This window comes from Eretmochelys imbricata, chromosome 16 (assembly GCF_965152235.1).
Source record: "Eretmochelys imbricata isolate rEreImb1 chromosome 16, rEreImb1.hap1, whole genome shotgun sequence".
In the NCBI taxonomy this organism is placed as follows: Eukaryota; Metazoa; Chordata; order Testudines; family Cheloniidae; genus Eretmochelys; species Eretmochelys imbricata.
In genome coordinates, this window is record NC_135587.1 from 3504020 (window position 1) to 3527887 (window position 23868).

At 44.6% G+C, this 23868-nt stretch overlaps 1 protein-coding gene across 11 annotated transcripts in view; it reads left to right on the forward strand.

The window, feature by feature from the left end:
- The window catches only part of EXD3 (exonuclease 3'-5' domain containing 3), a 556345-nt gene that overhangs the window by 153701 nt on the left and 378776 nt on the right, over positions 1 to 23868 (forward strand). For all 11 annotated transcript variants that reach the window (XM_077836023.1, XM_077836024.1, XM_077836021.1 and 8 more), the window contains 3 exons: positions 12895 to 12948; positions 13761 to 13900; positions 15904 to 15995. In XM_077836023.1, the coding sequence (XP_077692149.1) occupies positions 12895 to 12948; positions 13761 to 13900; positions 15904 to 15995 (286 nt within the window). The remainder of the gene's footprint in view (positions 1 to 12894; positions 12949 to 13760; positions 13901 to 15903; positions 15996 to 23868) is intronic.

A 23868-nucleotide genomic window follows, 5' to 3' on the forward strand; every position in this document is an offset into this window, starting at 1 on the left:
TAACAGTAATTTGTGCAGCTGAGCAAAGCATTCTCTTGGGATTTGTGAATTTTGGGTTGTCTCCTCCAGTGCTATTAGAATACTGTGGCTATGGATGGAAGTAGTGGGGGGATAAAAAATAGTTATGGGAAGATAAATCTTGAATTATTTGGAGATAGCACCCTTTTGTTGTCAGATGCCACAGAAGTGAATAATTCCTGCTACTAAGAGTTACGAGCACTTCAGGAATGGAGGGTGTTCGTAACTCTGAAATGTTCGTAACTCTGAACAAAATGTTAGGGTGGTTCTTTCAAAAGTGTACAATGGAACATTGACTTAATACAGCTTTGAAACTGTACTATGCGGAAGAAAAATGCTGCTTTCTCTTAAATTTTTTAGTAGTTTATGTTTAGCACAGTACTGTACTGTATTTGCTTTTTTTTTTCCGGTCTCTGCTGTTGCCTGATTGCGTACTTTTGGTTTCAAATAAGGTATGATTGGTCAGTTCGTAACTCTGGTTTTCGTAACTCTGAGGTTCTGCTGTAATAGTGGCAGGTAGTAGATGCATTCTGTGAGGCACCCTTGGAGTAGGCGAGGATGAAATGAGCCTCACTGGCCACTGGATGGCACTAGTGCTCCCAAAACATACAGAGGGAGCTTTATTTTTCTGACTGTAAGTAAGGTGGCAGTTAAGGAAAAAGGCAGAAGTGGCTGTGTGGCAAGTTTCTGGATGTGTATCCATTCTGGTGTGAATGCAGTTGATGGCAGCTGCTGATGGAATGCAGTACTATGGTGTTGACAAAAATGGGTTTTAAAGCTGACGATTAGAGTGTATGCTATTGTTTGGTAACGAGGGTAGTATCTAAGCACAGGGATTTAAAATGTCTATTTATACAGTTCCAGCTGGGGTGCCTTTAGATATAGTTCCTCTTTCTTATATAGCTGCTTCATGAGCCAAGCATAGTTGCAAGGTGAGTTTCAGTAGTTGTCCTAAACCATACATTGAGCTATCTAGTGTTTGTGTATTAGACCGTTTTCTGTTGCAGGCTGAGCCTGGACTAAATTCATGCACACCATGTGTTGTGCAGGACTCCAAGGCGCTGATAGTATTGTAGTCTTTCAGAACTGTCTTTCTTGAGCTCTCCATTTCGGTGTTGGTGAATGGCTTTATGAAAACCAAGATGGCCACCGGTATTTTTAAACAATGATGGAATTCAGCAGACCAGAGGCTAATATAGTACGATGCTATTCTGTGAAGAGATGCTGAATAGGCCAGGCTGTGCTTTAGAAGAATGAGGGGTAGGCAGAAGGCAAGCTAGTGTTTCATGGTCATCTTATGTTACACTTCAGCCTTTCAAAGAGTGTCTGGGGCTGGTTGAATGAACCTCTCCTGCACTCCAAATGCAGGAATCTAAAGACAAAGGAGACTCTTGTCACTTGCAGGCCCCTTTAGCGAATAAAAGCCATTGTCACATGAACGGGGCAGTCTGGCAGGCTGTGCATGCTTCAGTGCCCCATGATATCGCTAAGTCTCAGCAGAAATCACATTCAGTGCCCTGTCAGCTTTGATTAGCGGGGTCTCATGACTTAATGTGCTGCGATATTTCATGTCTAAGGGTGGCGGCTGTCTTTCTGGGGGATGAATGCCCTCTATTGTCCACTGAGTTATTTTATTTACATTTTTTAAACAGCTTATAAAGGTAAAAAGATAGCTGTGCTAAAAAAAAATCAAATTCCTTTGCTTGTGGATCAGAGGTAAGTGCTTCTCGGGTCAGATACAGTGAAACTTGTTTTCGCAATCAGCATCAAAGTTCTGGTTTTGTTTAACAGCTTTATATTAAATTCTGAACAGGTGGTAGTGGAGCTGGGTTTAGGAAGGAAACAATAAATAATCTTTTTAGCCTCTGACAACCAGAAATATTCCTGGGCTTGAGAGAACTCCCACTCAAAGCTCTCTGCATTAGAAATCTAGGGACTTTTTTCTTTTTCTGTTTGTTTTTTATACAAGAACATTGGGGTTAAGGTTTAGCAGGGATGGGGAGATAATTTTTGCATTTCATTTTTAACAAATAAATTACCTTCTCCTTCTGTATTTATTGATTTTGTACAGAAAATGGATTTCATAAATATATTGAGCTAATATTTGCTAGTTTTCAATAAAAGAAACAGATTTGTTAATTGTATCTAGGGCTAATTGCTAAAATTAGGAATTAGGTGATAAAGGCATTAAAATATACCATTTATTTATTTTAATCTTAGTGGTCTCTAACAAAAGCTGCAGTAGCACAGGTTAGGGTTGAGAGTACATGTCAGTAATTTAGAGTAAAATACATTACTGGGATGGTTTAATTATTCCAAAAAACAAGAATGATAAACCCAGGAAATTCAGAGTTAGGGATAAACTTAAAATAAATCCAAACATGTTAAGGGTCTAGCAATTCACATTTCAGACAGGCAGAATACCTTAACTCAGCCCTCTAGTGATGCCTAATATGATTATGATTATAGCATATTCATGTTTGTAGTCTTAAATTTATTAGATTCAACTGATGTTAGAATATACATTATATTGTTCTTTTGCTATGGGGTCACTATAGGGCAGAGTTAAAGCTGTTTGGGTTCTCTAACTGACTTTCCAGATGTTAATATGTTTGGATTGCTTTTAAATTTAATCTTAACTGCGACTTTCCTGGGTTGCTTTGTGCACAATTAAAACATCCCTGTAATGTATTTTACCCCAAAACACTGATATGTTAACTGCATTTTAATATAGTTCTTGTGTGGAAATTTTCTTTTTTTAATTAAAAAATTAAGATGTGAACAATAAAAAAGAAACTCAATGAGGATGTTGTCATGTGCTAAAGGAGTTGGCGGATGTGATTGCAGAGCCATTGGCCATTATCTTTGAAAATGCATGGGGATCGGGGGAAGTCTTGGACGACTGGAAAAAGGCTAATGTAGTGCCCATTGTGACGGGGCAAGGCCAGATGGCTATAGAAAAGTAGTGGGAGATAGATATATTGGCTCCAGGCTAAACAAATCCCTGGTACCAGGTTAAGTGAAATGGAAGCAGCTCTAGGTCAATTAAGACAGCTGGGGCCAATTAAGAACTTTCCAGAAGGCAGGGAGAATGCTAGGTTGATTGGGACACCTGAAGCCAATCGGGGCTGGCTGAAACTAGTTAAAAGCCTCCCAGTTAGTCAGGTGGGTGTGCGTGTCAGGAGCTGTGGAAGGAAGTTGTGCTGTTGGAGAGGCTGAGTAGTACACACCATATCAGGCACAAGGAAGGAGGCCCTGAGGTAAGGGTGAAGTGGAGCTTGAGGAAGTGAGGGCTGCTGTGGGGGAAATAGCCCAGGGAATTGTACATGTCATGTTTCTAAAAGGTCAGCTACCATAGCTGATACTATTAGGGTCCCTGGGCTGGAGCCCGGAGTAGAAGGTGGACCCGGGCTCCCCCACCCCGTGATAAATCACTGAGACTGGGAGACAACAGAGACTGTGCAAGGAAGGATAACTTCCCCTCACCTCCCTTGCTGGCTTATGATGAAAATGGCTCAGTAGACTGTGACCCTTGTCTCGAGAGAAAGAAGGGTTACGTGGAGGGTCACAGTGAGCCTCTGAGGCTAGCGAAATCTGCCAGGAAACGCGGGACCCACAGAGGCAAGGACAGAGCTTTGTCACACCATCTTTAAAAAAGGGAAGAAGGAAGATCCGGGGAACTACAGGCCAGTCAGCCTCACCTCAGTCCCTAGAAATCATGGAGGAGGTCCTCAAGGAATCAATTCTGAAGCACTTAGAGGAGAGGAAAGTGATCAGGAACAGTCAGCATGGATTCACCAAGGGCAAGGCATGCCTGTCTAATCTAATTGCCTTCTATGATGAGATAACTGGCTCTGTGGAGGAGGCAAAGCAGAGGACGTGTTATTCCTTGACTTTAGCAAAGCTTTTGACATGGTCTCCCATAGTATTCTTGCCAGCAAATTAAAGAGGTATGGGCTGGATGAATGGACTATAAGGTGGATAGAAAGCTGGCTAGATTGTCGGGCTCAACGGGTAGTGATCAATGGCTCCATTTCTAGTTGGCAGCCGATATCAAGCAGAGTGCCCCAAGGGTCAGTCCTGGGGCCATTTTTGTTCAATATCTTCATTAATGATCTGGAGGATGGCCTGGAGTGCACCCTCAGCAAGTTTGCAGATGACACTAAACTGGGAGGAGAGGTAGATATGCTGGAGGGTAGGGATAGGATACAGAGAGCCCTAGACAAATTAGAGGATTGGGCCAAAAGAAATCTGATGAGGTTCAACAAGGACAAGTGCAGAGTCCTGCACTTAGGATGGAAGAATCCCATGCACCACCACAGACTGGGGACCAAATGGCTAGGCAGCAGTTCTGCAGAAAAGGACCTAGGGGTTACAGTGGATGAGAAGCTGGATATGAGTCAACAGTGTGCCCTTGTTGCCAAGAAGGCTAGTGGCATTTTGGGGTGTATAAAGTAGGGGCATTGCCAGCAGATCAAGGGACGTGATCGTTCCCCTCTATTCGACATTGGTGAGGCCTCATCTGGAGTACTGTGTCCAGTTTTGGGCCCCACACTACAAGAAGGATATGAAAAAATTAGAAAGCCTCCAGTGGAAGGCAACAAAAATGATTAGGGGACTGGAGCACATGACTTCTGAGGAGAGGCTGACGGAACTGGGATTGTTTAGTCTGCGGAAAAGAAGAATGAGGGGGGATTTGATAGCTGCTTTCAACTACCTGAAAGGGGGTACCAAAGAGGATGGCTCTAGACTGTTCTCAGTGGTAGCAGATGACAGAACAAGGAGTAATGGTCTCAAGTTGCAGTGGGGGAGGGTTAGGTTGGAGGTTAGGAAAAACTTTCTCACTAGGAGGGTGGTGAAGCACTGGAATGGGTTACCTAAGGAGGTGGTGGAATCTCCTACTTTTGAGGTTTTTAAGGTCAGGCTTGAGAAAGCCCTGGGTGGGATGATTTAGTTGGTGTTGGTCCTGCTTTGAGCAGGGGGTTGGACTAGGTCCTGAGGTCCCTTCCAACCCTGATCTTCTATGATTCTATGTGATATTTCTAATTGGAAGACGGCAATATCAACGTTAAACCTTTTAGGGCCAGATTCACAGATACACTCTTGCTGCTTAATGTAACTCAGGTGCATCACAAAGTAGCCTGGCCAGACATACTGACTAGTTACACTGGGTTTAAAGCTGTGCTGTGTCATCGAAGCTGCGCAAAACAGCCAGTGTTCGGTCCAGTTTCCCCTTTCCTTCTGTCTTCCAACATACTTATGTGCATACGCGAGCACACAGGGTTCCGATCCAAATTCCCTGCCCCTCCTGTCCTCCAAATTCCCTGCCCCTCCTGTCCTCCAAATTCCCTGCCCCTCCTGTCCTCCAAATTCCCTGCCCTTCCTGTCCTCCAAATTCCCTGCCCCTCCTGTCCTCCAAATTCCCTGCCCCTCCTGTCCTCACCTCTGCACACACACCCAAGTCTCCTCCATCCTGTTCTCCACAGTCCCCTGCATGTGCGCACACCTGTTTTCCCATCCCCCCTGTACTTTGCGTTACACTGTGCGTGTGTGTGTGCTCACACGCACCCACACATCTGAGTTTCCCCCTCTATTTGAGTAGATCTGGTGTAACAGGTAATATCTGAAGAAAAATACTTGCACTTATTGGTAAATGTTTTCATTTTTATTTTGTTTAGCTGGAAGTTTTCCCATCAGTAAAGGCTAACGCACAAAATCTTCTTCAGATAAACAAAAAATCATCCTCTTTCAAAATCTCCCCCCCCCACATCCCATCATTCCTAATGGTCACCCCCAAATTGCGCTTAGGGAAGATGATGGCCCCCTGTGGGATGAGGTGGAGAAGAACACTGGGGAGCAGGTAAACGGTCATCTTTGCCTGTCATCCGAGTGCCACTGAGAACCATAGGAGAAAGTAGCCATTTTAAGAAGAATGTCCTAACTGAGGGCAAGCTGTGGGCATCGGTCCCCATGTGAACAGCATCTTGGATCATTTTTGTGTTTTGTCCAGATATGATGTTTATTCTGACTGCTGCTCGAACAGAGCCTGACCCAAAGCCCTTAATAAAAGACAATAAAAGGACTCATTGTCTTCAGTGGCTTTGGATCAGACCATTCGTCATCACCTTTTCTTCCTATTTTACCCTTTTTCCTGTATCAGGCACCCCTGTCAGTACATAGCCCTCATCACATACCTGCCCTCCATAGGCTTGGGAAGGGAAATGGAAGAAAAATATATACCTTTCCCATGCTTCTAATTTGATCCACTTTGGAAGTGCGTGGGAGGGGCAGGGGAGTTAATGTAGCCCAAATGCTTGTCTGGGTTATTTCTTTGCTGTTATTTTTATTCTTACTGGGAACTGGAATGCATTAGTAGGAGCAGAAAAGGCAGCACATGCTAGTATTCAGGATTTGTAAGAGACATTTTCACATGTGGGTTATGTTGGTTTCAGAGTGCGTGTAGAGGCCTTCCTAATAAATGCATTGTGCATGCAGACATTACAAGGATTTTAGGGTTCCTGGATAATGTGCTGAGGGGATCATTTTTAAAAGGTAGTTGTTGGTCTTGCTTAACAGTTGGAGGAGTGGTGAAGGCAGCTAGGATTTGGAATTCCGATTGCCTTGCTGATCCAACTTTGATCTGAGGCTTCTACAACTAAGTTAACAGGATTACTAGTTTCCAGTTATTCTGGCTACTCCTGGTCCAGTGTAGAGTATGCACAAAGCTGTGTGATGGAGAAATACTCAGTGACCGTGGTGGGGTTTATCTTTAAGTATCAGCTAAAGCACATAATCTATGTGCTGAAATACTTATCGGACAGCAAAATGAGTCCCTGAATGAGTTGTTACATCCCTGGAGATCTTATCCTCTGTAAAAATAGTATTAAAAATGGGGTAATTTTATAGAAGACTTTTTTGTGGAGTTGAACAATACCAAACATCACAATAACAAAATAAATATTAAAACAGATACAGTAGCCAAGTCAGTCACATCTTTAGTTCAGTTAGGCCTATCTCTTCTTTTATTATTCATATTGTAAACATGCTGATACTATCTGATGTTGTCCTTTCTGTTCAAAGATCTGGACTCTGTAAATATACCCTTCAATAGGGTCTTCTGTTTGTTTGTTTCTAACACTGGTAGTCATAAAACCAAGAAAAGCATTTCTACAAATCACTTAAGTATGTGCTTAAGATTGAGATTTAACTCACTGAGGCCATGTCTACCCTACCAATTTGTGTTGACAAAAGTGACGTTGACACCCAAAAGTCGACCTAATAAAAATCGTAATTTTGTGTTCACACTTGCTCCCTCTGTCAGCAGATCACATCCATAGTCGGGGCATCATCACTGACAGTGTGAGCAATGCACTGTGGGTACCTATCCTGCAGTCCTTCTGTTGGACAGTGCTAAATGTCCCGTGATGCATTGTTTTCTGTCCTATGGAGTATGGGCTTTCTTTCGCGTCATTTTTCAACTGCCCTTCTTTGCTGTGCACCCTGTCATCTTTGTGAGAAGGGATGGATCCCGCACTGCTTTCCTATGCTCTATTAACTCTCCTGAAGACAGTGCAGATGGCAGTGCAGTTAATCATGAATTTCCTAACTGAAGAAGACTTCCAGGCGCCCAACATTCTGCGTGATATGGATAGAAGCAACTTAGATTGCTTTTGGCATTCACAGAGCAGGTGTGCAGGGTAGAACGTTGCTTTTGGGCTCGGGAAACAAGCACTGAATGGTGAACATAAGAATGGCCATACTGGGTCAGACCAACGGTCCATCCAGCCCAATATCCTGTCTGCCGACAGTGGCCAGTGCCAGGTGCTCCAGAGGGAGGGAACCTAACAGGTAATGATCAAGTGATTTCTCTCCTGTCATCCATCACCACCCTCTGACAAGCAGAGGCCAGGGACACCATTCCTTACCAATCCTGGCTAATAGCCATTAATGGACTTAACCTCCATGAATGTATCCAGTTCTCTTTTAAACCTGCTACGAAGGACCGTGACTCTAGGAAATATGCATGAATTAGTGGATGGCTTTGCAGAAATTAGTGGATGGCTTTCCCAAACTGTGGAGGGGCAATAGATGGCACACATTTTCCAATTTTGGCACCAGAGCACCTTGTGATGGAATACATCAATAGGAAGGGGTACTTCTCTGTGGTGTTGCAGTTGCTTGTAGGTCACCGTGGGCATTTCACTGACATCAAGATGGGGTGGTCTGGGAAGGTGCATGATGCACTCATCTTCAGGAACACCAGCCTGTAGAGAAAGCTGCAAGTGGGACTTTCTTTCCTAACCAGAAGACTACAGTGGGGAGTGTTGAACCGCCCATAATGATCTTGGGGGACCCTGCGTCTCCCGTGGCTCATGAAACCTAACACAGGACACCTGGACAGCAATAAGGAGCAGTTCAAGAACAGGCTTAGTAGGTGCTGGATGACAGTGGAATGTGCCTTTGGCAGATTAAAGGCACGCTGGCGATGCCTTGATGGCAGGTTGGACCTCACTGAGGATAATATTCCTATGGTCATAGCTGTATGTTGCATAATCTCTGTGAAGCTAAGGGTGAAAGGTTTGTTCAGGGGTCGAGTGCTGAGGCAGACGGCTTGGCAGCTGATTTTGAGCAGCCAGATACCAGGGCTGTCAGAGGAGCCCAGAGGGGAGCTATTTGAATCAGGGAGGCTTTGAGGCAGCACTTCGACAATGACCACCAGTAACATATATCTCTGTCTGAGCTGCTTCAATGTTACATCCCATGTAGTTTCCCTAGGAAGCAATGGTGACATTTGGGGGTCTTGAATTCCTGTAAGAAAGTGATTACAATGCCTGTACATGTATTGGCAGTGCCTGCAATCTCATCTTGTAGAAAAAAAATAAAGATGATTTACCATTATAAAAATTTGCTTTTATTGCGCAAGAAACAGCACACACAAACACACAGATGTTTGGCGGGAAAAGAGGAGCCAGGGAAGGGCAGAATCTCGCAGTTGTGTGTAGGTCCAGCTATCATTGTGAAAGTTGTCTGCAGGGGTGGAGTGAAGGGGAAACTGAGAAGCCCAGGAAGGTGGAAAGGAATGTGCGGGCGGAGTTTGGGGGGAGGCATGGAAAAGGGTTCTGAATGTGCTGCAGATGAGGTCAAGCACTGATCTGCTCAGTCTACAGCATTATTAAGGACTTCAGCATCTGTGTTCGTTTCTCCATTAAGGATGCTACTGAGCAGATGATTAAAGTAAACACATAATTCTCTTTTCTGTCTGGCTGTTTGGCTTCCCAGCACTCCTTTCATTCTCTTTTTTCTGCATTGCAGCACTTCAGGACCTCCCAGAACATGTCTTCTTTGCTGCGTCTTGGGCGCTTTCTTATGTGGTGGAGACGCTTGGCTGGGGTGCGTGGGGTGTTCCTGAAGGCCACATCTGGTGAAGCACAGGGGATAATGCACAGAAGTGGGATTGTTAAATTCACGCACAGCATTGAAACGTTTCTGTTAAATACACGTTTTGCAAAGTTGCCGTCACTTTCTCACTGACCCTAGCCAGGCACACATCTCCACGAACAGCCAAAGCATGGGGAATGTTGGCAGGGGCGGGGAGGGGGCTACTTCACATGGGGAAAAGAGCACACACTGTTTGCAGGGGTTGTGATGCAGCATTCTAGGGAACAAATTCTGAAATTCTTCCACACTTTTCCACAGGCGGGGGTCATTCTAGCAGACGTCTCACTGCTAAGGGTAAGCAGGGAAATGAGGCTACATCTACTCCATGCTTGTGGCTTCTGCCCTGCTTCCTATGCTGCTCACCTATGTGCTGCTTTGGTCCCTGCACAGGTGATTGACCAGTTGTGTGGGAAAGTTTCCTACAATGGGGGAAGGAACAAAGCTACTCTGCCATGGAAACTTCATCAGAGGATTACCAAGTACCTCCAGGAAACTTTCCTGGAGATCTCTCTGGAGGATTCCTTTGAGATCTTGGCATGCATCAACACTCTGTTCCGCCATACTGATTAGCTATACAGGGAAATGTCCAGCTCACTGAAACACAGCCAGCCTCCCATGTTTCTGTACCCTGAACCCACCTCCATACTACACAAACCACAGCCACTTACCAGAAATCTCATCTCCTGCTTCTTGCTCACCAGAGAGCAACTGCTGAGACTGGCTAGACACCTCTGGAGTGGAGAATGGTTCCTGGCTGCCTGACTGCCCCGCCGGGTGACTCCACTGGGAGCTGCACATTCTCATCTAACTCCACCTCTTCATTAATAACTTCATCCTCCGGGTTAGGTCCTCTTTCTGCTGCCTCTGTGCCCTCCAAAGTATTCACGGGGCTCTTGGTGATGGAGGTGGGGTCACGACTGAGGATAACATCCAGCTCCCTATAGAACCAGCAGGTCTTAGAGTGAAGCACCTGAGCGATGGTTTACCTCCCTTGCCTTATGGTACGCCTGCCTCAGCTCCTTTATCTTCACTCTGCACTCTAACAAGTCCCGATCTTAGCCCTTTTTGCACAAGCCTTGGGACATCTGCCCATAGGTATCCCAATTCCTACGTCTCAAGCTGTCATAACCATAAGGGTAGCCTAAAATTCCTCTTTACCTTTAAGGGGTTAAGAAGCTCAAATAACCTGGTTGGCACCTGACCAAAGGAACCAATGGGGACAAAAGATACTTTCAAATCTTGGCGAGGGAGGAGGCTTTTGTTTGTGCTCTTTGTGTACGTGGTTGTTCTCTCTTGGGACTGAGAGAGGCCAGACAGAAATACATCTTCTCCAAAACATCCTAATCCAAGTCTCCAGTATTGCAACCTGTATAGGTAAGCAGGCAAGGCAGATTAGTTTATCTTTTGTTTTATGTGAATTTTCCCTGTGTTGAGGGAGGTTTATTCCTGTTTTCTGTAACTTTAAGGTTTTTGCTCAGAGGGGGATCCTCTGTGTTTTGAATCTGATTATCCTGTAAAGTGTTTTCCATCTTGATTTTACAGAGGTGATTCTTTTACCTTTCTTTTTTTTTTTTTTTTTTAAATAAAATCCTTCTTTTAAGAACCTGACTGATTTTTCCATTGTTCCTAGACCCAGGGATTTGGGTCTTTAATCATTTTGTAACCAATTGGTTAGGATATTATTCTCAGGCCTCCCCAGGAAAGGGGGTGTGTAAGGCTGGGGGGGATATTTTGGGGGAAGACGTCTCCAAGTGGTCTTTTCTCTGATTCTTTGTTAAATCGCTTGGTGGTGGCAGCGTACCAGGTTTTAACCTAAGTTGGTAGAAATAAGCTTAGGGAGCTTTCATGTGGGTCCCCACATCTGTACCCTAGAGTTCAGAGTGGGGAAGGAACCCTGACACAAGCGCAGCTGGGACTGCACAGCCGCCTCTCTCCATATACTGAGCAGATCCAACAGATCTGCAGTGGTCCAAGCGGGACAGCATTTGCTGCGATAAGCCACCATGGTCACCTGGGAAAATACGATGAGACCTCTCCACCCCGAGCAAACAGGAAATAGAATTTCAAAAATTCCCGGGGCTTCTAAGGGGGAGGGGCGGATGGTTGTTTACCTGTCTGCAGGGCAGTGGAGTTTAAACTGCTGACCAGATGGGATGGGTCAGGATGGGCATTGTGGGATACCTCCTTTTAGGCCAATTAAAGCGATGAAATGAAGCGTGGTGTCTACACGTGCACTTTGTCAACAAAAATGTAGAGGAAAAAGAGTTAAATCTCTCGTGAGGGTGGATGAATTTTGTCACCCAAACCAGGCATTTTCCCCAACAAAAGTTGCCTTGCAGTGTGTATGCACTCACTGTATGGGTCGACAAACGGCAGTTTTGGCGACAAAACCTGGTAGTGTAGACAAGGCCTGAGACTTAAGTGCATGGTTAAGTGATTTGCTAAATAGGGATGGGCTTGGACTGTTTATGTGCCTTGCTGAATCAGGGCTCAAAGAACATGTTTTAGCAACCCCCTTGCAGAATGTTATGGGTGTATTGATTTTGAATTCACGAGTAACAGTTATCCTTTGTTTTGTATCACCTTATTATACTAGGGTGGGAGTTGCACCTAGTAGAGGAGGGAAACTGAAGCCAGTATGGAAGCAAGTTTTTGGGGTTAAAACATAGGATTTGAATGCAGAAGATCTTGGTTCTATTCCTGGTTATGCCATTGACTGCTTGTGTGACCTTCCTCAAATCATTTTGCCACTCTGTGGCTCACTTTCCCATCTGCAAAATTAGGATACTGATTCTGAGGAACTTCACATGGGGATTACAAGACTTAGTTCATCAATGTTCAGAACACAGCATAAAAGGGCACAATATAATTATTATCATCCTTTTATTTGTGATTAATCTCATCTAGTGTATGTGGAGCTACATTTAAGTGATTGAAACTAAAAATCTTATTTTAGTTGTATTCAAATTTATGAATGAGATGTTTTCACAAAATATAACCGCATAGAAAATTTAAAAGCAGCAAGATTTGTGTTCAAGTTAACTCATAAATATCCTTTTTTGTTCCATTTTTTAAATGTGTATTCTGGAGAAAATTACCTGTCAGTTGAGTCTTTCCAAACACTTGACTAGAGACTCTGGTTTTTCGCTCTAAATTTTTTAATAGAGTGCTTGATCTCAGAATTTTTCTTCTGAGGTTTAATACCGTTTAAAACATTTAGTGCCACTGATGATGTTTTTGTGGATTTGTAAATGAAATCTGTGCAGCCAAATGCATGTAATTAGCACATTCAGAATATAACAATAAAAAGAATCATTCTGTGGAAAATGTGTATAAACCATCTATACTTCAATTTAGAAACACATCTGTTTATAAGCTCTCCCAAATACACATTCTCCTCTACAACCAGAAATATTTTCTACCTTTTGTGTTTTCTAGGCAGCCATTCTGAGTATAAAGCTAAACTTACAGCTGGAACTAGATGTGGAGAAGGTAAGTCTGTTTCCCCTGTAGTCTCCTCTATCATCATATGTATCCTTTGCTAAACAAGACGCACAGTCTTGCACAAAAGTGGAAGTTATATACCAGTACTATACACTAATATCTAATTTGCAAGAAGTCGCTAGGGAGCTGCTAAAAATAACATTTCAGTCTGTGAAGTGACTGAAAGATTTTTTTATACCACATTCCATCTTAATAGAATATTTTTCTAACTGGGATAAAACTTCAGCTGTGTTGATTCTGTTTTGCAAATTATTGTTTCTGTAGTCGGGTTTATTAAATGCAAAAATAATCTCATCTCCTCCCCTGCTCCCCCCATTCAGAATAATGGGTGTAGAAGATAAGAGGTATTTTCTACCTATGTGGTGATAAGAGGTGGCCTTGGTTAAATAAATTCTAATGCCAAAGGTTTGTAATGTTGTTGGTAAAATTTGTGTTGAAAATTCTGTGTAGAAAACTTCCTTTAAGCATATTTCAATGTAGAAATATTTTTCTAACGTTGAAGCAATTCAGAAAACTTTTCTCAAGCACTTACAGACCTAGGTATAGAAGACTTTGAGACAGAGTGTGGCCCATCCCGAGCACGCATGCAGGGGTATAAGGCTCACTATCCACATTCTGAGCAGCAGCAAAATGGGACTGCTTCTGTGCCTGTAGGCTGGGAGTGGCTGGAGACTTGGCTCCGCCTCTCCAGTGCTGTGGCCAGTGCTGCTGAGCCAATGCGATGGGCAGCAGTCTGCACTAGGTATAAAACACAATGTCTCTGTAGTGCTTTACAAGTGTAAAACTATTTTTCTTCCTAGATGTGCACTCCATTGCTACTTCAAGAGAAAACTAACCTAGTGGAGGCTTATGTGGCAGAATATCCTGATCTCCAGTGCAAACTCTTGCAGACCCTGGATATGTGGTGTGAACCTAATTTTAATACTACAGATATCTCAAGGTAGAAGATTATTCTATTTTCCAGCGTTTTGTCCTCCTTATATCCAAACAGCATACAATATTATATAACATTATGAGCAGGTGCTAAATAGCTATCAGCTAAGGACAATATGTTTTCCAGTGCTCTTTCTGCATTCACTAATAACATGTTAAAAGCCACAGGGTAAGTCACTTCCCATCAGAGAAGGGAAAAATTCTGGTAACTGTGAAATTTGGTCTTTCCGAAGGCCTTATTCTGTGAGGCACTGAGCACCTATCACTCCCATTGATATCATTGGAAGTGTCAGGGGCTGAGCACTTTGCGCAGGGAAGCTAAAAACGAAAACATTGAAGTAGATCTTATCCAGGAGACCTCAACAGCCGTCTGACTCTGGGGCTTTGCTGTGGAAGGCTGAGAGTCGCAATATCCATTGTGCATATCTGGCAGAGAGATGTGGGGATGAGAATGAGGATCGTCAGTTGGTAACCCTGATTTCAGTTGAATTTTTAACTGAAAATTTCCTTTCCATCAGCTTCAGATAGCAGTGCGAAGCCAGGAAATGGTGCAGTTGTGAGGGAGCCATCTGCAGATAGCCCTAGTCAAAGTAAAAAGCCTTTGCATATGTGTCTAGTATTCCCGTGATACAGTGGCAAAAAACAAGAAATGTATATACTCATCATTCCTTTTCCAGTGAAATAATCAGGGTTGTTTTTTAATTTATAAACCACCTCCCACTAAAGTGGCTTATGCCAAGTAAGCACCAGCAGTGCAATCAAAATAACAGCATACACGCAGCAGATACAATGCTAATAAAAGCAGAGTGGGTATTACGTACTAGGTTGCTGGAAATCAGGTCCTGATGTGAACTCTTAAAGCCCTTGAATGGAGAATCGGAGGCTGATGAAGACACAAGTATCAGCTAACTGATGGAAAGAGAAGCACTTACCTTAAAGTAAGCTCTCCACTTTGCTGCTGTCTCAGAAGCAGTGTTTTGAAGGTTTAATTGGACCATATGGAGGCTTTATTGGCTAGGACTTTCCACAACATAAGAATAACCAGACTGGGTCAGAACAGTGGTCCATCTAGGCCAGTATCCTGTCTTCTGTTGGTGGCTGATACCAGGTGCTTTAGAGAGAATGAACAGAACAGGGCAATTATTGAGTGATCCATCTCCTGTCATCCACTCCCAGCATCTGGCAGTCAGAGGCTTAGGATGCCAAGAGCATGGGGTTGAATCCATGACCATCTTCGCTAAAAGCCACTGATGGGCCTATCCTCCATGAACTTATCTATTTCTTGTTAGAACTTAATTATAGTTTTGGTCTTCACAACATCCCCTGGCAATGAGTTCCACAGGGTGACTGTGCGTTGTGTAAAGAAGTACTTCCTTTTGTTTGTTTTAAACCTGCTGCCTATTAATTTCATTGGGTTCTTGTATTATGTGAAGGAGTAAATAACCCTTCCTTATTCACTTTCTACACACCAGTCATGATCTTATAGACCTCTATCATATCCCTACTTAGTTGTTTCGTTTCCAAATGTAAGAGTCCCAGTCCTTTTAATCTCTCATACAGAAGTTGTTTCATATCCCTAGTAATTTTTGTTGCCCTTCCCTGCATTTTTTTCCCTTCCTAATGCAACTTTTTTGAGATGGAGTGACCAGAACTGCTCATAGTATTCAAGGTGTGGGCGTACCATGGACTTATATAATGGCAGTATATTTTCTGTCTTGTTATCTATTCCTTTCCTAATGGTTCCTAACATTCTGTTTGCTTTTTTGATTGCTGCTGCACATTGAGTGGATGTTTTCAGGGAACTATCCATGATGTCTTTCTTGAGTGGTAACAGCTAATTTAGACCCAGTTGGAGGAAAGAATGGTTTAGGCTCAGCTGTAATAGATGAGGAGGGAAAAGAAGTTGTTACCACCACCAAGCATCAGACAACATCCCTGCTATTAAAAGGGAGAAGTATCTTATCTGCTTGCATTGATGTTTCTTCCTTGCTTTGTTTGTTTTGTTTACAGGCAGTATCAAGGTTTACGACCTAACAAACTCAACCACAAAATGTTAAGCAAACTGGTCTTCAGGCTCCTAGAACAATATAATCTAGATCCAGGTATGTGATATTACACTAAATCATTTAATCACCTTTCCAGTGAATCATTTAATCCATCCTCCCACGTGTCCAGCAAGCAATGTCTGCTGTCATTTGGAGCTTATTTGATGTTGTTTAAAAACAAAGCACATAAATTATGGAAATTTTCACTTTGTGTTGTTGAAGAACTAGATGCTAGTGACTAATTGGCTGTTTCTTCCATGATATGACATAAATCTTGGCTTCAGAATGGTTCTGCATAAACATGTGATGGTCGGCTTTGAGTACTGGCTCCATCAGGCTCACATAAGAGGCCACACATTACTCATCTGGGGATTCTGACTTTGTGAGTTACAAGCCAATCAGCTTAAAAGAGATAAGCCATGAGAAGAAGGAGGCACATATATCTTTCCTGTGAAATAGGGATGGCTGCTGCTGAAGGGAATTTAAAGGGCTCTTGCAACCTTACGGGAGAAGTAATACAGTTTACATCCTTCTAAGGGATCTGCTTCACTCCTAAATGTCACTCAAAATCCATTCTCTTTAACATTTTGCATTGATTATTACTGGGAGAGGTAATTAGGTTTCCTTGCATTGTGACATTAACAAGGTAATGACTCTTGGCAGAAATCCTCAGGTGCCCCCTATAATTTGCATCTGGTGTAGGTCCCTCACTCCATCAGCACAACTGGATATTGCATATTTCCCTGTTTTCTGGGACTGAATGTTATTTGCTAACCTAAGCTGTGAATTCCATTCCATCTTGTAGTGATACCGTGTTGCATATTCATCTTCACATCTCCAAAATGCTGGTCAAACATAAATGAATTATCGTCACAAACCCTCCCCCGGAGCATGTAATTGTAATTAATTCCCATTGTATTGGTGGGCAAACTGAGGCACTGAGGAATTAAGAGATTTGTTTAAAACCATACAACAGGTTGATGGTTCACCCACGGTTCAACCTGAGGATTTTCTGCCTTGTAAGTCTGAACATCCACTAGGTCATACTTCCCCTGTCAATTTACAAAGGGAGTTGAAGGAATTGCTCTCCCAAACCTGTGAAAGACCCACACACAGAGGAAACAGACTGTACAGGAGAAATGTTGAAATTGTCCGTGCATAAAGTGCTGTCAAAGCACAGAGCGAGCAAGCTGAAAAAAAACAGAGATTTGTTTCCTTTAACCTTAGATGTTACTTGTAACAACAGTAAGAAAAAATGTTCAGACAGAAATGTGCTTTTGGAGTTGACAGTGCCCGTTGAATTATCCAGGGTTAGAAATCACACTGAAGGTATAAAACACTATATGGTATAACTACAAAGCATCATTATTATCATCATCTCCTGTTGGTGAGTTTTAGCTTCTCCAGGATTTTTATTCATACACTGCCAGATCTGTCTAACTGCACCTGTTGTATTAATGACTGTAGGGTGTGTACCAGTGATTCTGCAAAAAGAGATTAGGGGGTACAGCAGATAGGGGTAGGTGGATCTGCCAGGGCAATGAGTGACAAAGACTCCAGCAATTTGAAGGATTCTGCCTGTTCTAATGGAATTTCCCATGTGGATCTATTTCTGGAACCTGGGTGGGACTTTAAGTGCACCACCCCAATGTATGTTCATATTTCCAGAGGTTTCCTTCATCTTTTCCCCAGCAAGGTACCTGCAGTGTGAAAGAGATTTGGCCACCAGCTTGATCTGTAACATTGTTGTTTGTATTATTGTTCGTGCAGGATAATAAAAACAATGCCTCAATTAAAAAATTCAGCCCTTGAATTTACCTATGGGTATTAACATACAGTATAACTGAAGAATTACTTGGAACCTTTGATCAGTTTTCTTTTTATTGTAAATGACAGTACACTATGAAATTCCATGCATATGAGCAGGGTAATGTTCCAGGGAGAGCTCATGCTGCAAGTCAGGACATGCATTGGCAGGTGTTTGCGGTTTTTGAGGATTTGATTCCAATTGTTCTTCTTTGAGTGCTGTCCCTCGGGGTGCTCCATTTTAAGTGTTTGTGCGCCCCTGTGCTTGTACTCAGAGACTTCTGGTAACAGTGCCCGGTTGGGTCGCACATGCATGGTCCCCATCTCATGCTGCTTCAGGCAGTTAACTGATGCTGTGTGACCAGCCCCCCAACTTAGTTCCTTCTCTACGCCCTCCGCTACAGAGTCGGAGCAATCAGCAGCGCCTCGCTACTTAGTAGTTAGTTAGTTTAACAGTTAGTTTCTTAGTTTTCTCATTAACAGCTATTTACATTGTTTCCCTTTTTCTTTTATCCCTGTCACCTAGTTTAAAACAAAACAAAACAAAACCCTTTTTCCTTTTCCTTGCCTTTTGAACTACTGGCTGGGGAGAAGTTTCAGTTGAACCTTCGAATACACAGCCGCTCTGAGAGCGAAAGCCCCCACTGACAGGAATGCCTGGTTTCCTGGGCGTTAAACGCTGTCTCAACTGCAAGCTTGCTACACCTGTCTCAGGAGGCCACGATCAGTGTGTTCGCTGCCTCTGCGAAACGCACACGACTCAGACGTGCCCGCACTGCCTCAAGCTCACTGCCAGGACAAGAAAAGCTAGAGATTTGCAGTTAAAGCTCCTCCTTAAGGAGAAGTCTCTTAGACCTGCATCTGAGCCCGGAGCCCTCCTGGTGAAACTTCTCTGACCACGGCTTCTGACAGGGGTTCCTCCTCAACCATGCATCTGAGCAACCTGCCAAAAAACATCAAAAAGGCAGGCACCTGTGTCCCCAACGCACGAATCAGCCAAGAAATGACGTTCCACAAGTGGACACTCAGCACCTGGCATCGACTGCACTGTCAGCATCGGTTATAGGCACAGCAGGACCACCCGGCACCGCTGGTACCGCTAGAGGCAGAGACTCTAAATGAGTCGGCTCTGACAGAGGCACTAAGGAGAAATCTAAGCCTCGTGCCTCGGCACTGCCAATACCAAAGCTGCGATCCGCACGCAACAGCGTGGCACCGGGACAAACGGTGGCTCCTTCAAAGGCATGCTCGGTGCGCACAGCGGCACAGCCTTCAGTGCCAGCTTATACACAGCAGCTCCCAGCACCGACAATGATACCGCCTCAGGGGCCAATCAAACAGACCTCGCAGCAGTTTCTCAGCCACAAGGGCCTCTTCGTCTCTTAGTTGTCCCTGACTCCCCTATCATCGGCACCAACACAAACATGTCATGCTTGGCACCGAGTCTCCTTGCATCTGGGAAGAAGGATGGTGCAAGTGGTCTTCTCTTCCATCCTCCCCGTGGAAGGAAAAGGCCCAGGTAGAGACCGTCGAATCGTGGAAGTCAACGAATGGCTACGCAGGTGGTGTCGGAGAGAAGGCTTTGGAGTCTTTGACCATGGGATGGTGTTCCAAGAAGAAAGAGTGCTAGGCAGAGACGGGCTCCACCGAACGAAGAGAGGGAAGGGCATCTTCGCAAGCAGGCTGGCTAACCTAGTGAGGAGGGCTTTAAACTAGGTTCACCGGGGGAAGGAGACCAAAGCCCTGAGGTAAGTGGGGAAGTGGGATACCAGGAGGAAGGACAAGCAGGAGAGCGTGAGAGGAGAGGTCTCCTGCCTCATTCTGAGAAAGAGGGATGATCAGCGGGTTATCTCAAGTGCCTATACACAAATGCACGAAGCCTGGAAAACAAGCAGGGAGAACTGGAAGTCCTGGCGCAGTCAAGGAATTATGATGTGATTGGAATAACAGAGACTTGGTAGGATAACTCACATGACTGGAGTACTGTCATGGATGGATATAAACTGTTCAGGAAGGACAGGCAGGGCAGAAAAGGTGGGGGAGTTGCACTGCATGTAAGAGAGCAGTACGACTGCTCAGAGCTCAAGTATGAAACTGCAGAAAAACCTGAGAGTCTCTGGATTAAGGTTAGAAGTGTGAGCAACAAGGGTGATGTCGTGGTGGGAGTCTGCTATAGACCACCGGACCAGGGGGATGAAGTGGACGAGGCTTTCTTCCGGCAACTCGCAGAAGTTACTAGATTGCACGCCCTGATTCTCATGGGAGACTTCAATCACCCTGATATCTGCTGGGAGTGCAATACAGCGGTGCACAGACAATCCAGGAAGTTTTTGGAAAATGTAGGGGACAATTTCCTGGTGCAAGTGCTGGAGGATCCAGCTAGGGGCAGAGCTCTTCTTGACCTGCTGCTCACAAACGGGGAAGAATTAGTAGGGGAAGCAAAAGTGGATGGGAACCTGAGAGGCAGTGACCATGGGATGGTCAAGTTCAGGATCCTGACACGAGGAAGAAAGTAGAGCAGCAGAATATGGACCCTGGACTTCAGAAAAGCAGACTTTGACTCCCTCAGGGAACTGATGGGCAGGATCCCCTGGGAGAATAACGTGAGGGGGAAAGGAATCCAGGAGAGCTGGCTGTATTTTAAAGAATCTTTATTGAGGTTACAGGGACAAACCATCCTGATGTGTAGAAAGAATAGTAAATATGGCAGGCGACCAGCTTGGCTTAACAGTGAAATCCTTGCTGATCTTAAATACAAAAAAGAAGCTTACAAGAAGTGGAAGATTGGACAAATGACCAGGGAAGAGTATACAAATATTGCTCGGGGATGCAGGAGTGAAATCAGGAAGGCCAAATCATACCTGGAGTTGCAGCTAGCAAGAGACGTTAAGAGTAACAAGAAGGGTTTCTTCAGGTATGTTGGCAACGAGAAGAAAGCCAAGGAAAGTGTGAACCCCTTACTGAATGAGGGAGGCAACCTAGTGACAGAGGATGTGGAAAAAGCTAATGTACTCAATGCTTTTTTTGCCTCTGTCTTCATGAACAAGGTCAGCTCCCAGACTGCTGCACTGGGCAGCACAGCATGGGGAGGAGGTGACCAGCCCGCTGTGAAGAAAGAAGTGGTTCGGGACTATTTAGAAAAGCTGGACGAGCACAAGTCCATGGGGCCGGATGCGCTGCATCCAAGAGTGCTAAAGGAGTTGGCGGATGTGATTGCAGAACCATTGACCATTATCTTTGAAAACTCATGGCGATCGGGGGAAGTCCCGGACGACTGGAAAAAGGCTACTGTAGTGCCCATCTTTAAAAAAGGGAAGAAGGAGGATCCTGGGAACTACAGGCCAGTCAGCCTCACCTCAGTCCCTGGAAAAATCATGGAGCAGGTCCTCAAGCAATCAATTCTGAAGCACTTAGAGGAGAGGAAAGTGATCAGGAAGAGTCAGCATGGATTCACCAAGGGCAAGTCATGCCTGACTAATCTAATTGCCTTCTATGACGAGATAACTGGTTCTGTGGATAAAGGGAAAGCAGTGGACGTATTGTTCCTTGACTTTAGCAAAGCTTTTGACACTGTCTCCCACAGTATTCTTGTCAGCAAGTTAAAGAAGTATGGGCTGGATGAATGCACTATAAGGTGGATAGAAAGTTGGCTAGATTGTCGGGCTCAACGGGTAGTGATCAATGGCTCCATGTCTAGTTGGCAGCCGGTATCAAGTGGAGTGCCCCAAGGGTCAGTCCTGGGGCCGTTTTTGTTCAATATCTTCATAAATGATCTGCAGGATGGTGTGGATTGCACCCCCAGCAAGTTTGCAGATGACACTAAACTAGGAGGAGAGGTAGATTCGCTGGAGTCTAGGGATAGGATACAGAGGGCCCTAGACAAATTAGAGGATTGTGCCAAAAGAAATCTGATGAGGTTCAACAAGGACAAGTGCAGAGTCCTGCACTTACGACGAAAGAATCCAATGCACCGCTACAGACTAGGGACCGAATGGCTCAGCAGCAGGTCTGCAGAAAAGGACCTAAGGGTTACAGTGGACGAGAAGCTGGATATGAGTCAACAGTGTGCCCTTGTTGCCAAGAAGGCCAATGGTATTTTGGGATGTATAAGTAGGGGCATTGCCAGCAGATCGAGGGATGTGATCGTTCCCCTCTGTTCGACATTGGTGAGGCCTCATCTGGAGTACTGTGTCCAGTTTTGGGCCCCACACTACAAGAAGGATGTGGAAAAATTGGAAAGAGTCCAGCGGAGGGCAACAAAAATGATTAGGGGACTGGAACACATGACTTCTGAGGAGAGGCTGAGGGAACTGGGATTGTTTAGTCTGTGGAAGAGAAGAATGAGGGGGGGAATTTGATAGCTGCTTTCACCTACCTGAAAGGGGGTTCCAAAGAGGATGGCTCTAGACTGTTCTCAGTGGTAGCAGATGACAGAACAAGGAGTAATGGTCTCAAGTTGCAGTGGGGGAGATTTAGGTTGGATATTAGGAAAATCTTTTTCACTAGGAGGGTGGTGAAGCACTGGAATGGGTACCTAAGGAGGTGGTGGAATCTCCTACCTTTGAGGTTTTTAAGGTCAGGCTTGAGAAAGCCCTGGGTGGGATGATTTAGTTGGTGTTGGTCCTGCTTTGAGCAGGGGGTTGGACTAGATGACCTCCTGAGGTCCCTTCCAACCCTGATATTCTATGATTCTGTGATCTCCAATACAATCTGCTCCTCCCTATTCGAGTGAAGAGGGGGATGAGAGTGAGGAAGGACAAGGAGATCTCCCTCCACAATCTCCCCTCTACCATGAACTGACTAACTCAGGACCCCCTCAGGGGACATAATTCACTGATCCCAAGTATTTTCAATGGTACGGCCAGCCCTGGAGGCCCCCCACGTCTTCCCCACCCCAGTGGGCATACTGGAACCTGTGGGCGGCATACCTCACACAACAGGGACTGCCTGCCACATCCAGACCCGGCATACAGCAGTCATCTGCAGCTTTGGTGCCTGGATCTTTGATGGTGGCAGGGGAACCGGAGGAAGATGAGGAAGAACCCTGATCCTGGAAGGAGTACCACCTACCCACTTGCCATCACTATCCACAGATGACACCATTATGCCTCCTCCCAATAATATAGGGGACAATTTCAGACTATTTTAGGATCTATTTAAAAGGTGTGGCTAGCTCCCTGGACATCTCCCTTGAGGAGGTCCAAGTGGCACAACACAAAGTAGTGGACATTTTGCATACATCTGCTTCATCCAAAATCTCTATGAACGATGTGCTGATGGACCCTGTCAAAACCTGCAAGAGGTCTGACAAAAAAGTATTATGTACCAGCCAAGGGCACAGAGTTCCTCTTTTCACATCCAGCGCTCAATTCCGTAGTGGTGGATGTAGTCCAGGAACGTGATAGGCAACAACAGCCCAAAACCACACCTCATGACAAAGAGTGGAAAAGACTTGATCTTTTTGGCCGCAAGGCTTATTCCTTGGCTATACTACACCTCCATATAGCCAACTACGAGGCATTTCTGGCAAAATGTGACTATATTAACTACACAAAAATGTCTGAATTGACTGATTTTATTTCCGAGGACAAGAGAACAATTCACAGCGCTTGTATCAGAGGGACAACTCATCTCCAAAAGAGCCCTGCAAGCCGCACTTGATTCTGCGGACACAGCTGGAAGTTCAGTGGCGACAGCTGTTGTGATGAGAGAGACCTCATGGCTCCGTCTCTCCGGCTTCCCTAAGGAGGTGCAATCCGTGGTTTAGGATTTGCCATTCGAGGGTCCCAAACTCTTTGATGAGAAGACAGATGACTCTCTCCACTCGCTCAAGGATTCACAAGCGACACTCTGATCCTTGGGAATCTATACACCAAAACCCAGGAAAAAACAGCGAAATTATTATGTACCCCTACACTACTGCCAGACCATGTATTCGCAACAAAAATGGTGATTTGAGTCACAGGCCCCCGAGGGGATGCCAGTCCACTTCTTCAGTAGCTGAGTCCCAACCATCAACCTCCAGACAACAAATTTGAAGCTTTGGTTGAGGACACGAGAACCCCAGGTCTATCTGTGCTGGTGACACCATCTCTCTCCCAACCATTCAGATATTGTTTAGTTC